Below are 13905 nucleotides of genomic sequence, written 5' to 3' on the forward strand. Positions count from 1 at the left end.
TTAACTGCAGAGCTGTTAAATAGTGGCATATGACAAAAATATATCTAAAAACAAATGTCTGATTTTGTCTGTATATGTGCGGATGGATATGTGTGTGCGCGCGCGCGAGAGAGTGTATACCTGTCCTTTTTTCCCCCTAAGGTAAGTCTTTCTGCTCCCGGGATTGGAATGACTCCTTACCCTCTCCCTTAAAACCCACATCCTTTCGTCTTTCCCTCTCCTTCCCTCTTTCCTGATGAAGCAACCGTGAGTTGCGAAAGCTTGAATTTCGTGTGTGTGTTTGTGTTTATTTGTGTGTCTATCAACAAACCAACACTTTCGACAAACACATTGAGCTCTTATATCTTGCTCCTCCATGTCTGACTTTTCCAATGCAAGATCTGGCAACATTCTTGCAGCCATGCCTAAGATACTATACCAGTTACACCCACAAACATAGTAGCTAGCTCTAAGTTGATCAGCAGTAGACTAGTGATATACTGCACTCAAAAACTATAAATAAAGTACACAGCAGTAGTATAATAAACGCCTTACACAAAATATAAAATATAGGACTATCAATTGTGGAGTGTTTTTTTCAAAACTTTATGAACATAACAGATATGAGATTTTTTCATTTTCACCTAGGTAGATATGTCTGAGCACTTGAATTTTGCATGCCTACTAGATCTCACTTACTTTAATAAACAGTTTTAATGAAATATATTAAAATTTAATTTTTGTAACAATATATTAAGGTGTGATTTTTCCGTTTTTTCAAAAGACGATAAATCCTTGTAATTACTGCTGGTATCAGTAATGTTGCCTTCTTTAATTTCACGTATTTTTTTCCACAACAAATATTTTTATGTGCTTTATATCCCTGCATTGTTGTAATGTGCATAATGTTGCTTATATTAATATATATAGCAATTTTAGTATATACTTTTTGATGTTATTGAGAACAAAATCAATAAAAATAGAAATACAGAGGCATAATACAATAACATCAGTAATAACTATTTTAACACAATTGTTTAGCTTATATCATTATTGTCAGTACTACACAAAGTACATTATGAATAATACAAGAAGTATTGCATGTTGCAATCACATTGTCATTGTGAAGTTTACCCCCTTACATCTATACATTATTCATCGAAGACATCTTTGTAAAACTCCTTTGCATCCTCTGGAATTTGAAAATACTTTAGCAAGGCAGAAACATATTTCTTTTTTCTTTTGTTTACCATATTTTGTTTTGGCAAAAGGGTTGGATGGCATGGTTTCTTCCATCTCAGAATGTCAATTTGCACTCGATTGCAAGAGTGCATATCACTTACTGACACATTAACAATTTTCTTTGCTTTCTTGTATGAGATGACACACTGGTTGTTCATTTTGCATAATAGCTTGGATTGGAATACAGTCCAATCTATGTTTAGAGCTTTCTGAGTACCATGCTCTTCTAAAATATTGTAATGATCTTTAGGAGACAAGATCCTTTTTCTTTCTGTAAGACTTCTCAATTCTACCAACACTTGGTCAGGAGGCATGTAGCTACGGCCACAAATAAGGATGTAGTGAAAAATATTATTGAATTTTGTGCTCTTTTCCAAGAATGCTGTAAGCATCGCTATCAGATTAGGCAGCAAAACTGAAGCAATTTGAAGGCATCCTCTTGACGATTCTGTCTCCAACCAGGATAATCATACTTGTCTAGCACAGAAAACCTCACTGACTGAAAGTTTTGGAATAGGATGGTTTTGTTGCATGTCAAAGCAAATCTTAATGACAGTAGGATTATCTTCCTTCATTATGTCATAAAACAACTTTGCACAAATTTTATGTTATGTGTCTAGTTTGTTGTTCATTCTTCTTCTGCAGACATGTTCCAGCTTTTATTTCCATTAAAACAACCCTACAAGTGTATCAGGTATCGGTATGAAGTGTCCTGAATGATAGACTGTGATCTTTGTAAAATATACAATGGTATTTTGATAAGAAGCATTGTTTCACTTCAAAATGTTGTCTTTCTTCAGAGAATCTCTTGAACATTTTATTGACTGTGAGATCTGAAGGCAAATAACCTCTCTTAAGACATCCCCCTTCCATGGTGCATGGTGGCTCGCTCTGCATTTACAGTTGTTTATATCATTCTTAATATCAATAGTTGCCTCCTTTTGATCCCGTCCTGGTCTGTCACTGCCTCTCCTTTCCTTTGGCTACCTTACTCCTTCATGGAACCTGCTTGCTAGGTAGGATAACCTGTCCTTTGTCATGCCAGGTACTCCTAGGAAAGTGGCAGCACGAACAGGCAATGCTCCACTATTCCTTTTTCTAATGGTATACTTCAGTGTTACTTTTTTCTTCCGTTTTACATCCTGGACGTCCACTACTCTGCACTGAGGTGAAGAAATTTTAAAAGAAACTTATGTTGATATATTTTATTTACTGTCACGAGATGAAAAAAGTGGGAAATCTCTTCTTAGCAGAGTCCAGCAGCTTTGCATTCTTTCATTCCTGTAGCTTTTTAAGGCGAAACCTCAAGTCCATGTTTGTATTTAATGATAGCTTTGTTTTTACGCTTTTTGCTTTGCATTTCAGGCCGATGTAAGCCGTTCTTGAATTGGGATTCTTTCCCATTGGAACATTCTTTGACCTGCATGCCATTTTCTGAAACAAGAATCATGATCAATTCTGCTTCCGCTTGCAATACTTCTTTCAATACTACTTTCAATAGACGTACACTTGAGTGTCAAGTGAATACTTGTCTAAAAGTAAGCTGCAGGTGTTCCAATGACAATGAAATCTGGCTGCAACACTATTCCCACCAGTAAATATTGTTACTAAAATGAGTAACATCGCTTAAGGCAACCAGTGTACTCCACTATTGTTAACTGGTTGCTGCAGAGAGAGAGAGAGAGAGAGAGAGAGAGAGAGAGAGAGAGAGAGAGCTGGGACACAAGAGGGTAATTATATTGCATTTGTCAACTTTTGCTATAACTGTAAGAACACATATATCATGTTTTGCTAAAACCTTATGATTTGGAGTGTTCGTATGCACGGCAGTAGTCTACTTTTTCTAAAACTTTGTTCAGGGTTTGATGTAAAAGGACAACATTATGCTGTTACCCTATATCAAGCTTTGAAAAATCACTCCTCACTCCTCAATTTTTACACCAATATTTTCATTCCCTAATTTTCCACATAAACACAGCAGATAAAAATTCTACATCTAATCACTTACACAACTGTAATTAATTGGTGACAGTCTGAAGAATTAATCCAATCTTAACCACAGTTGAAGGCAAACAAAGTGTTAAGCACACCAACAAAAATTATGTAGTTCTTCAACTGAGACATCATATGTCATTTACGTACACTGACTGTGGTATTTAAAAAATTTTTCACCAAAGGTTTTGTTAAAATTTGTTGGTGTAATTTGTTTCAAAGCTACAGCAAAATTTCTGGTTCAGTGGCAGTACCCTGCGTAGTGCTAAGTCAGATTATGAATTAGATAGTGAAGTCTCTTAATGCTTGCCTATAGTGTTCACTACATGTCTCTCAACCACCACATTGTAGGCATCACAAAACACATCTGCAATTGGCACCAGCATGAACACTGCTACTCCTCATGATGTGATGATCTGTGGGAACGAGAGTGCCTCGAAGTGAGAGACAATAACTTACAGTCAATAAACACATTAAGCTCCTTCTGATTTCCATTACATAAGGCAAGGTTTAGTGTTTTGACCCACTTCCTCTGATACATAGATTTCTTTTCAACTGAAATGTAGATTCCTTCTCAGAAGAAGAACCCACTAATGTGCAGTGCTTAGGGGATGTATAGGTATTAGCATGCAACATTTTGTAAAAATTTACATTATTTGCAGTGAAACACAGCTGAATTTGAGTGAACATGTGGCACATTCTTCAGGTGGTGACACACAAAGTGTCAAATACCTAGCTTTTTTCGTCTTTCTTCTCATATAAAACTAAACATATTGGGAAGAAACTATTAGTACATTTCTCAAAAATGGTTTTAACATACAGATTTTATAATTACTCAATTTTGTAGCTCTATTTCCTCCTTAACGTCTATGTGTACTTAACTTTTTTTTTAGCATTTCTGTATCTTATTGTTATTGTGAAGTTTGTTATTGGACTGTGTAATATGGTTCAAATGGCTCTAAGCACTATGAGACTCAACAGCTGTGGTCACCAGTCCCCTAGACTTACAACTACATAAACCTAAGTAACCTAAAGACATCACACACATCCATACCCGAGGCAGGATTCGAACCTGCGACCGTAACAGCCGCGTGGTTCCGGACTGAAGCGCCTAGAGCTGCTCGGCCACAGAAGCCGGGTGTGAAATATGTTTGATATGAAGAATTAAATACTGATTTGAGGCTACTAATCACCATTCACATATACACCCTTAGCTTAAAACAACAAAAAATTAACCATCAATGACAGATTAAACACAATGCATAAAGCTACGATGTATTAAGTGATACATACTCCATTGATGACTTTCTTAGTACAACCAACTGATGTGCGTAAGTTACTAATAATATCAAATACTGTGAGTATTTGTTCCATATCCATGAGGACCATTTCATGTGGGATCTGTTGAAGGTACATTAGCATATTTCTTTTTGTTTGTAAGAATTTATTTTGTATTCTTGTTTTTCCAGCATGTTCTACATCCTGGAGGATCTCCCCACCATCACTCCATTGAAACAAAAGACAACTTATACACATTTACCTACATACAGGTCTCACATTTGAGTTTAGACCTCTGCCATTTATAGGCAATTCTCTATCAAGTGGAGTATCCTAATTATGTCCATGAGACTCTTCCACACTGTTCCAGCTTTAAGTCAATCTATGATCTATGACTGCGTGCTTGAAGTCCTTACTCCAGCTTTCTCAACCTTTCAGTCTTCCCGAACCAATTTTCCATCATACTTTATATATTAATGCATATTATTCTTGTCAGCAGCTTTGATTCATGAGCTATTAAGCCAATTGTGTAATAATTATCACACTTTATGGCTCTCACACTCTTCGAAATTGTGTGGATCATGTTTTTCCAGATGTCGGAAGGTATATCACCAGATTATATAAACTACACAAGAATGTGAATAGTCGTTTTGTTGCCACTTCACACAATGATTTTAGAAATTCTGATGTAATGTTATACATTACTTCTGCCTTATTCAATCTTAAGTCTCCCCATGCTCTTTTAAATTCTGATTATAATACCGGACCCCCTCTCTCTTCTATACTTACTTCTGTTCCTCCTCGTATGTCATCAGACAAGTCTTTCCCCTAATACAGGCCTTCCACCTATCTGCGCTCTCCTCTGTGTTGAACAGTTGGTCTCCCATTGCACTCTTAATGTTACCACCCTTGTTTTTAATTCCAGGTTATTTTGACTTTTCTGTATGCTGAGTCAGTCCTTCCAACAATCTTTTTTTTTTTTTCTCAATTTCTTCGTGTTTTTCCTGCAAGCATTTCGCCTTAGCTTCCTTGCACTTCCGTACTCCTGAATTTCACTGAGCACTTTTGTACTTTCTTCTTTCAACTGGAGTATCTTTCCAACTTCTGTGATTGCCGTTTTTAGAGGTGTCCACACCTCTTCAACCCAACTGCCTACTGAGCTATTCCTTATCACAGTATCAATAGCCTCTGAGAACTTTGGGCATATCTCTCAATTCCTTAGTACTTCTGTATTTCACTTTTTTGTGCACTGATTCTTCCTGACTAGTCTCAAACTTCAGCCTACTCTTCATCTTTACTAAATTGTAATCTAAGTCTATAACTGCTCCTGGGTATGCCTTACAATCCAGTAACTGATATCAGAATCTCCGCCTAACCGTGACACAATGTAGCTGAAAAATTCCTGTATCTCCTAGCCTTTTCAAAGTATATCACACATCTCCTTGTGATTCACTATTACTAGCTGAAATTTATTTACTGTATTACTAGAAAATCAGCAGCAGTTGAAAGATATTCATTTGTCTCTGAATGCTGCCAATATCTCTGCATCTTACATTTGTCACTCCAGCTTTAATATAGCCACAGATAATGGGGCCAGCACAGCAAGAAGCAGTTGATGCTGCCTTCAACTCACTGCTCCTCTCTCCATTGTATCCCTAATTAAGTGTCACGGCATGCCTCCTACTTTCCTGACAACCACCATTAAACAAGGGTTACCATGCTCTAACAGTACAGCCCCTTGAAACAACATGCAGAAGTTTTTAGAGCAACGTAGAAAGAATAATGTGCTTGTATTCAAAATGTTTGAAGTAAACATAACTAATTCAACACATTTGGTAAGAACATAAATTCACTGCTCCAGTCTTGTTTCTTTTGTGTTAAACATTTTTCAGTGAGCACAAGAGCAAGTCTGAGCACACTGTTCATATAAACAGACTTTATCAATTTTGATGCACACCATCACATGTAAGAACATGGTTCAACTAATGGCAGTTGTGTAGTAATACACAACTACATGTAATTCTTCAGTTAATGGAAGCAGTCTTCTTTGTGTTGTTTCCAATAAGTGCATTGTTTTTATCATTTACAAAAACATCAACCATCCTAGCAATAACTTGAAATTGTTTGGACAAGTCACTGAAAACTTTGATCAGGATGTCCACAGCGGAGCTAGAACCACATTAATATGCCTCAAATAAAAGTGCTAAGTCACAATTCACTGAGCCACACTGCCACTGCAGAATATGCCCTCAAATTCCAACAGATGATGCATCATGCCTGTATTCAAATACATCATGCAACTGAATCTTAAAACAGACAGACTGGCTAAAGAACGAAGTGTTGGAAAATATAAACTGTTCACAAATTTTTTAAAAAAGAAAAATAGACTAAGCAGCTTAAAGCTTTTATCATCACCTTAATGTTAACTGCCATCCAAACAAAGTATTAGTTAATTTGTACTCTCTCTTCTTTTAATGTACACTAATCTTCTTTTATCATGATGCAAAAGATTCATTTCTCAGTCAAACAAATATACCCACTTTCTGCAGCCAAATTTTAGCGCTGCTAACTCTACAATGCTGGGAGATGTTGAGACTGCAATGCTTGTTTTACTCAAACTATCTATGTTTCAGAATGCTCCCATATTATGACATTTATTGCTGGAATGTGACTACTGAATTTTCTGCGAATCCAGACTGGTTCAAACATTTCAAGAATAAGAGTGGCACAGTGTTAAAAAATTACAGCTCTGAAGCTAATCAAGTTTTAAAATCATGACCATAGATTGGTTGCAGTCTATGAAGCCTTCAACACTAGGAATATGATGTACAAGATGTATTCAACACCAAAACTGGTTCATTTCGCTGCTGCTTACCCTATAAATCTTTACTGTTTAAAGAACAGTTGTGTTAATGGAAGAAAAATCTCTAAGGAAAGTACTACAGAATTTTCAGGATGCTGTCGGCATACATCTGAGAAAATACCATTATTTGTCTTGGGGAAATAAATTATAAATACTAGCTGTCAGGAAAAATCAAACAATGGAAAATCCAGGATGGACTGTAACAACACAATGGAAAGGATGGTTGCTACTCACCATATGGCAGAGATGAGATGCAGAAAAGCACAACAGAAAGACTGTCGGAACACACACACACACACACACACACACACACACACACACACAGTCTCTGGCAGCTGGAGTCAGACATGGAGTGGAGTCAGATTCACTTGGGGTGGAGCTAATTGGTTGAAAGCTAATTTTCCAACAGTCCTTTTTGTTGTGACTTTCTGTGACTCAGCATCTCTGCTATTTGGTGAGTAGCAACTACCCCTTTCATTATACTGATAAAGACTAGCAGAAACAAGGTAAACACAAAATTGTGGATTGTGGCCACTGTGTTTCCAACTGAATTCATAACATGGACAAGTAATTTTCTTGATAAAATCTTAAACTGCAAATACTGTCTCCAACAGTAAGTTAAAAGATATAAATGTTATACTATTGCCTTCGAACACCTTAAGTGTTTTACAACCATACGATCAAGCCATTATAGAAAGCTTGGAATTTCTTTATCTAAGAAATTACTCAGAAAATATTCACTTGCCATTGAAGAGAAACAAGATTTGTGTTTCAATCTCTTAGGTGCACTATGTATCCTGGCACTCTGAAAGGAATTTGGTGATATCAAAGGTAAAAAAAAAAAATTGTTTTTGCCATGTGTGACTTCTCCTATAACCAGATTATTTGGTGCCTCAAGAACAGACTGACACTGAAAAAATGCTAACATATAATGAAAGCTCTGGGAATGTTTCAGTAATAGAAGGCTTGGCCTACAGTATCACCAGATGAATTTGTCGCAGTCACAATAATAATAATGATGATGATGATGACGTGTAAACAGTACCAATTATGACAAAGAATTTTGGCTACTGTCTGTAACTCAAAACATAGCACGATGAATTTGACACAGATAAATTTGGCAATTCTTGTACGAATTACATTAAAAAAAGTGGGACATCACGAAAAGTATGCACAACTTCAAGGACTCTTCAGAAAGTATCATATGATCGGTCACAAAACGGAAAGCACAGTGAAAATAAAAAATCTTTTATTTGCAAGAGTTAGCCACATCTTCGAGCTACTTCTCTACATATATGCCACTGCACCCGAGATATTTGTCATAGCACTGTACCATCTTTCCAATACACTTTTCATAGATGGCAGCCACTTGTGCTTTCTGCCGATTCTCTCCACTGATCTGCATTTTGTTGTCTGTAACAAAATTTTGTCTCCATAGCCAGCAGTTCATGTGAGTAGAGTTGACACTTGGAGGGGGCAGGAGGGGAGCCAATTACAGGCTGTACTGTGGTTGATCAAACACTTCCCATCGAAAACGTTGCAGGAGTGTCCTCATTGCCTCTGCAGTATTGCAGTCAAAAATAATCATTAACAAGTGCAGTTACGTTATGTGGGCTGAATGAAATCAGGAGCACTCATACTTGGCGGGAGAGATTTTTTTCTAGGCATCGTTATGTCCTCAGAACTGAAATAAGCAAAGCAAAATGACCGAGAAGCATACTAGAGACACTGTCCAACATACCTATGCAAAGATTCATAGGATTTTTACTGTAGTTTCCATTTCACAACCGATTGGACCTTTCTTTCCAAATAGCCCTGGTATTTAGATAAGCTTTCAAATGACACAATAAATAAAACAATAAACGATACTGAACAATTTATTGAAAATTTGTAGCTGAAAACACTGTAAAGCCAAATTATAGAGTTTAAAAAACAATAATAATAATAATAATAATAATAATAATAAAACAGGGTGTTTCCATATGTGTGTGCAAAAATTTAACAGCACATAGAGGATGCTCCAATGAACCATTTGAGGTAGGGAACCCGGGGGGTCAGAGAAGCCAGCTTTCAGGGCGAAATAGGAATAAAATCTCATTACTGTGCACTTTTTTATTTACATTAGCTAACTGCAAATATCATCAACACAATGAACTTACCATTTATACTATATCTTACCAAATATGCTGAAACTGATGGCTATCAATCTCAATGCAAGGATGACATTGGTGAACAAGATTCTGACACTCCCTGACAAATACCCCTGGTGTGTTTTGAATCACATCACAGGCAGCTTCAATTCTGGCAACTAATTCCATCTCCATATCCACTGCAGTCTCATACAGAAGTAGCTTTAGATATCCCCATAGTAAAAAAAGTGATTCAGGTCAGGTGACCTCACAGGCCATGGAATAGGACTGCCCCTTCCAATCCAGTGATCAGAAAATACAGCATTGAGATGGTTGAGGACATCCACACTGAAGTGAGGCGGTGCCCCGTCATGTTATATCCACATCCTTTCACGTACAGCAATGGGTATGGCCTCCAAAAACTCAGGTAGAACTCTTTCCACGAACATTAAGTACCAGTGGCATTTCAGACGTCCAGGTAGAATATACGACTATTCCTACTGTTCGAAATACCATCACGATCAAATGAGGTCCCGCCAGTGAAAAGCACGATTTGGAAGACATCTGGTCGATCAATCCATAGTTGGAGCAACCAATGACGCAATGAGACCCTTGGAACAAAATCAGTCACAAGCATTGCATGGACTCATTGTGGGTGGTATGGGTGTAATTGTTGTTTATGGGGTCACCACACACTAGCATGTGCAGTGTGTATTTCATGTGCAATACAACAAGTACTTGTAGTGGGGTCCAGTGCAACATGTTCCAGCACCACCTCTTAAATCTGGTGTGTGAGTGGTCCTCATGCAGCCAGGTCCCTCAGTTCTTCTTTCCAATGAACCAGTTTCCCGCATTCATCAATCGAAAGAAATAAACACTCATCATGACGGATGATGCCTGTTATGAAATCATTCCCTGTACAGCCTTTCAGCAGCAAGAGCACTGCAACATACTTCCCCATACACAAGGTGCATGTCAGCAAATTCTGCAAAACTGCACCAGTACTGCTCCATCATATTATATTGTAGTTCTTTGATAGCACTGAGTAATGAATGGGTCTGTTATTGATTCACAGCAAATTCTGTCATGGGACAATGAATACAACAGACACCTTACAGAAAAGTAAAGCAAACAAAACCTGCATCAGGACTTTTTCTTGCTAACTTGCAGGAAATAAATAATGTACTCATATGTGTAAACTTGTATACATGTTAGTTGTAAATAAGCTGGAAAATAGAAATGCTAGACAAAGCAGCAGTCAAGTTTACTTCCATATCTCCTTAAGCTGGCTTCTCTGACCCCTGGTTCCCTACCTCAAACTGTTAAGTGGAGTATTCTCTATGCTATATGCACATACTCACAAGTCTAAACTTTAGCAGGAAATTTAATTACCATACTGTAATAAAACTTTGCTTGCTCTAAAAAAACAGTTATCTTCTCCATCAACACATCATCCAACATTAAATTCTTTTAACATGAAAAATATTTCAATCCATTCAGTATCATGTTAAACACCTTTCAGCATATTTTACATTCATTACATTATGCACAATCGTTGTCTTCATCATCATCATCATCATCATTATACTGGAACTAAGATAACTTCAAAAATTTACAATGGAGAATGCTGTATATGCCCACAGAGCACAAACATTATAAAAGGAGAAGATTTGTATTTGGGGCCTGTAAGCTACCAGGAAACACAGAATCCTACATCACAAGAACAATTCTGACGGTATTTGAAACTGACAGCACATATTGCTGCAGATTACAATGTTAACAATACAGTGTTTCACTCCGAGATGATGTAAGTGGTCAATATGAAGGAAAGTTTCTCATTATAACAAGTCGAAATAACAGAAGGGGTGCAAAAATAAGTAATACTTACACCCAATTTTAGTATCCAAGGTGTGAAAAGCTCAGCTGACAGGTTCGGACAATCTCATTACTATTATTGGCACTTCAATTATTGTCCCGAGAAGCTACTGGAAAAATTAACTGATTTTCTATCAAAATATTTCAATGTTTAGAGCTCAAACTGACAGAGTTCGTGGAAGCAAGGGACAGGGACATTATTTTTCAGTTTATCAAGAAAGATCTGTTGAAACAGAGCACGTATGAAACATCTCATCATGTAAAATGTTTTGAAAACAGTGTGCCTCTTGTTTCCATGTACAAACTAGATAAAACACTAAAAAGTATTGTGTATGTCTAAGATCATCATCAAATCAGTTTTTAAGAAGTAAGCTTTATCATATTATAGCACTTCAAGGTTAAGTTAACAAACCTCCTCCTCCTGTTTCCGTCTTGGCACATCAGCCTCTTCTTCAATGACTGCTTTGATCTTCTTTTCATGAACACCAGTGACTTTCTGTTGTTTATCTATTATCTCATCTCTTCTTCCTCTATTATCTGCAATATAATACGTATGTAACTTGCATGACATAATTTTTAAAAAATCATACTGTAACCATTATCTTGCCTCTTCCTAGTTCTCACAGGCAATGATTGTGAACAGCAACTCTAGGTACATATATGCATCTCTTTCAGGGAATCCAAGTTATATGTGGGCAATCAGTAAAGTGGAAGAATAAGAATTATCACTGTACAGGTATAATTTGGTATGAATCTGATCACTGAAAGACTCTTTATTTCTGGATTCTATATTAAAAACAGGTAAATAAAGGAAATTCATAAGCAAAGCTCTATACTTATGTCAACAAAACGTATTGATACTTAATATCATCTAACAATAACAATGAAAATTTCCATCTACGGTACACGTAAAAGAGATATACATTCGCTCTTGAAGATAAACAAGGACTAATAATAACAATTCCTTATTTTGTATCTTCAAGATCATGTGATCAAAAATCTCCGGACACCCAGAAAAACATATGTTTTTCATATTAGGTGTGCTGTGTTGCCACCTACTGCCAGGTACTCCATATCAGTGACCTCAGTAGTCATTAGACATTGTGAGAGAGCAGAATAGGATGCTCCACGGAACTCACAGACTTCGAATGTGGTCAGGTGATTGGGTGTCACTTGTGTCATGTCTGTACACAAGATTTCCACACTCCTAAACATCCCTAGGTCCACTCTTTCCGATGTGATAGTGAAGTGGAAATGTGAAGGGACACGTACAGCACAAAAGTGTGCAGGCCGATCTAGTCTGTTGAGTGACAGACTGTCAACAGTCGAAGAGGGCCGCAATTTGTAATAGGCAGACATCACATCTATCCAGACCAGCACACAGGAATTCCAAACTGCATCAGTATCCACAGGAAGTACTACGCAGTTAGGCGGAAGGTGAGAAAACTTTGATTTTATGGTCAAGCAGCTGCTCGTAAGCCACACATCACGCCGGTAAATGCCAAACGACACCTCGCTTGGTGTAAGGAGCATAAACAATGGACGATTGAACAGTGGAAAAACGTTGCGTGGAGTGACGAATCACGGTACACAATGTGGCGATCCGATGGCAGGGTGTGGGTATGGCGAACGCCTGGTGAACGTCATCTGCTAGCTTGTATAGCACCAACAGTAAAATTTGGAGGTGGCAGGGTTTATGGTGTGGCCACATCTTTCATGGAGGCAGCTTGCACCCCCTTGTTGTTTTGCATGGCACTATCACAGCACAGGCCTACATTGATGTTTTAAGTACCTTCTTGCTTCCCACTGTTGAAGAGCAATTTGGGAATGGCGATTGTATCTTTCAACAAGATCGAGCTCCTGTTCATAATGCACGGCCTGTGGCGGAGTGGTTACACAACAGTAACATCCCTGTAATGGAACGGCCTGCACAAAGTCCTGACCTGAATCCTATAGAACACCTTTGGAACATTTTGGAACACTGACTCCATGCCAGGCCTCACCTCTCCTCAGTGCAGCACTCCATACAAAATGGGCTGCCATTTCCCAAGAAACCTTCCAGCACTTGATTGAACGTATGCCTGCGAGAGCGGAAGCTATCATCAAGGCTAATGGTGGGCCAACACCATACTGAATTCCAGCATTACCGATGGACGGCACCACGAACTTATGTCATTTTCACCCAGGTGGCTGGATACTTTTGATCAAATAGTGTAACTTTATCAATGTGATAGTAGTTCCATTTTTGAATGTTCTTTTCTGTACCACAAAATTGTAAATGTTGTATTTTAATGCTAGTGAAAAAAAAAAACTTAAGAAATCCTAATATACGATGTCTTCAGTATTACTCTTGGAATAGGACTCAATAAGCTTGGTATGATGGCAAAAATTAGAGCAAGATCACAGATTCTGCCTTGTGCCTATAAAATAATTTTGATAAATTGTATGTAGGTTAGTATCTTTCATCACAGAAAAACAAAATGAACAGTCAAAAATATAGCCATGCATTTTTTTAAAAATGTTACATTTAGACAATCTTCTTTTTCT

General features: G+C 37.5%; 1 protein-coding gene across 9 annotated transcripts in view; it reads right to left on the minus strand.

Moving 5' to 3' along the window:
• LOC126180425 (uncharacterized protein DDB_G0283697-like) overlaps positions 1 to 13905 on the minus strand; it is a 221079-nt gene that overhangs the window by 135684 nt on the left and 71490 nt on the right. For 7 of the 9 annotated variants that reach the window (XM_049924693.1, XM_049924694.1, XM_049924696.1 and 4 more), the window contains exon 6: positions 11770 to 11895. In XM_049924693.1, the coding sequence (XP_049780650.1) occupies positions 11770 to 11895 (126 nt within the window). The remainder of the gene's footprint in view (positions 1 to 11769; positions 11896 to 13905) is intronic. The other 2 variants (XM_049924692.1, XM_049924699.1) reach the window with 1 other exon arrangement.

Source organism: Schistocerca cancellata, chromosome 1, assembly GCF_023864275.1.
Source record: "Schistocerca cancellata isolate TAMUIC-IGC-003103 chromosome 1, iqSchCanc2.1, whole genome shotgun sequence".
NCBI classification, from domain to species: Eukaryota; Metazoa; Arthropoda; class Insecta; order Orthoptera; family Acrididae; genus Schistocerca; species Schistocerca cancellata.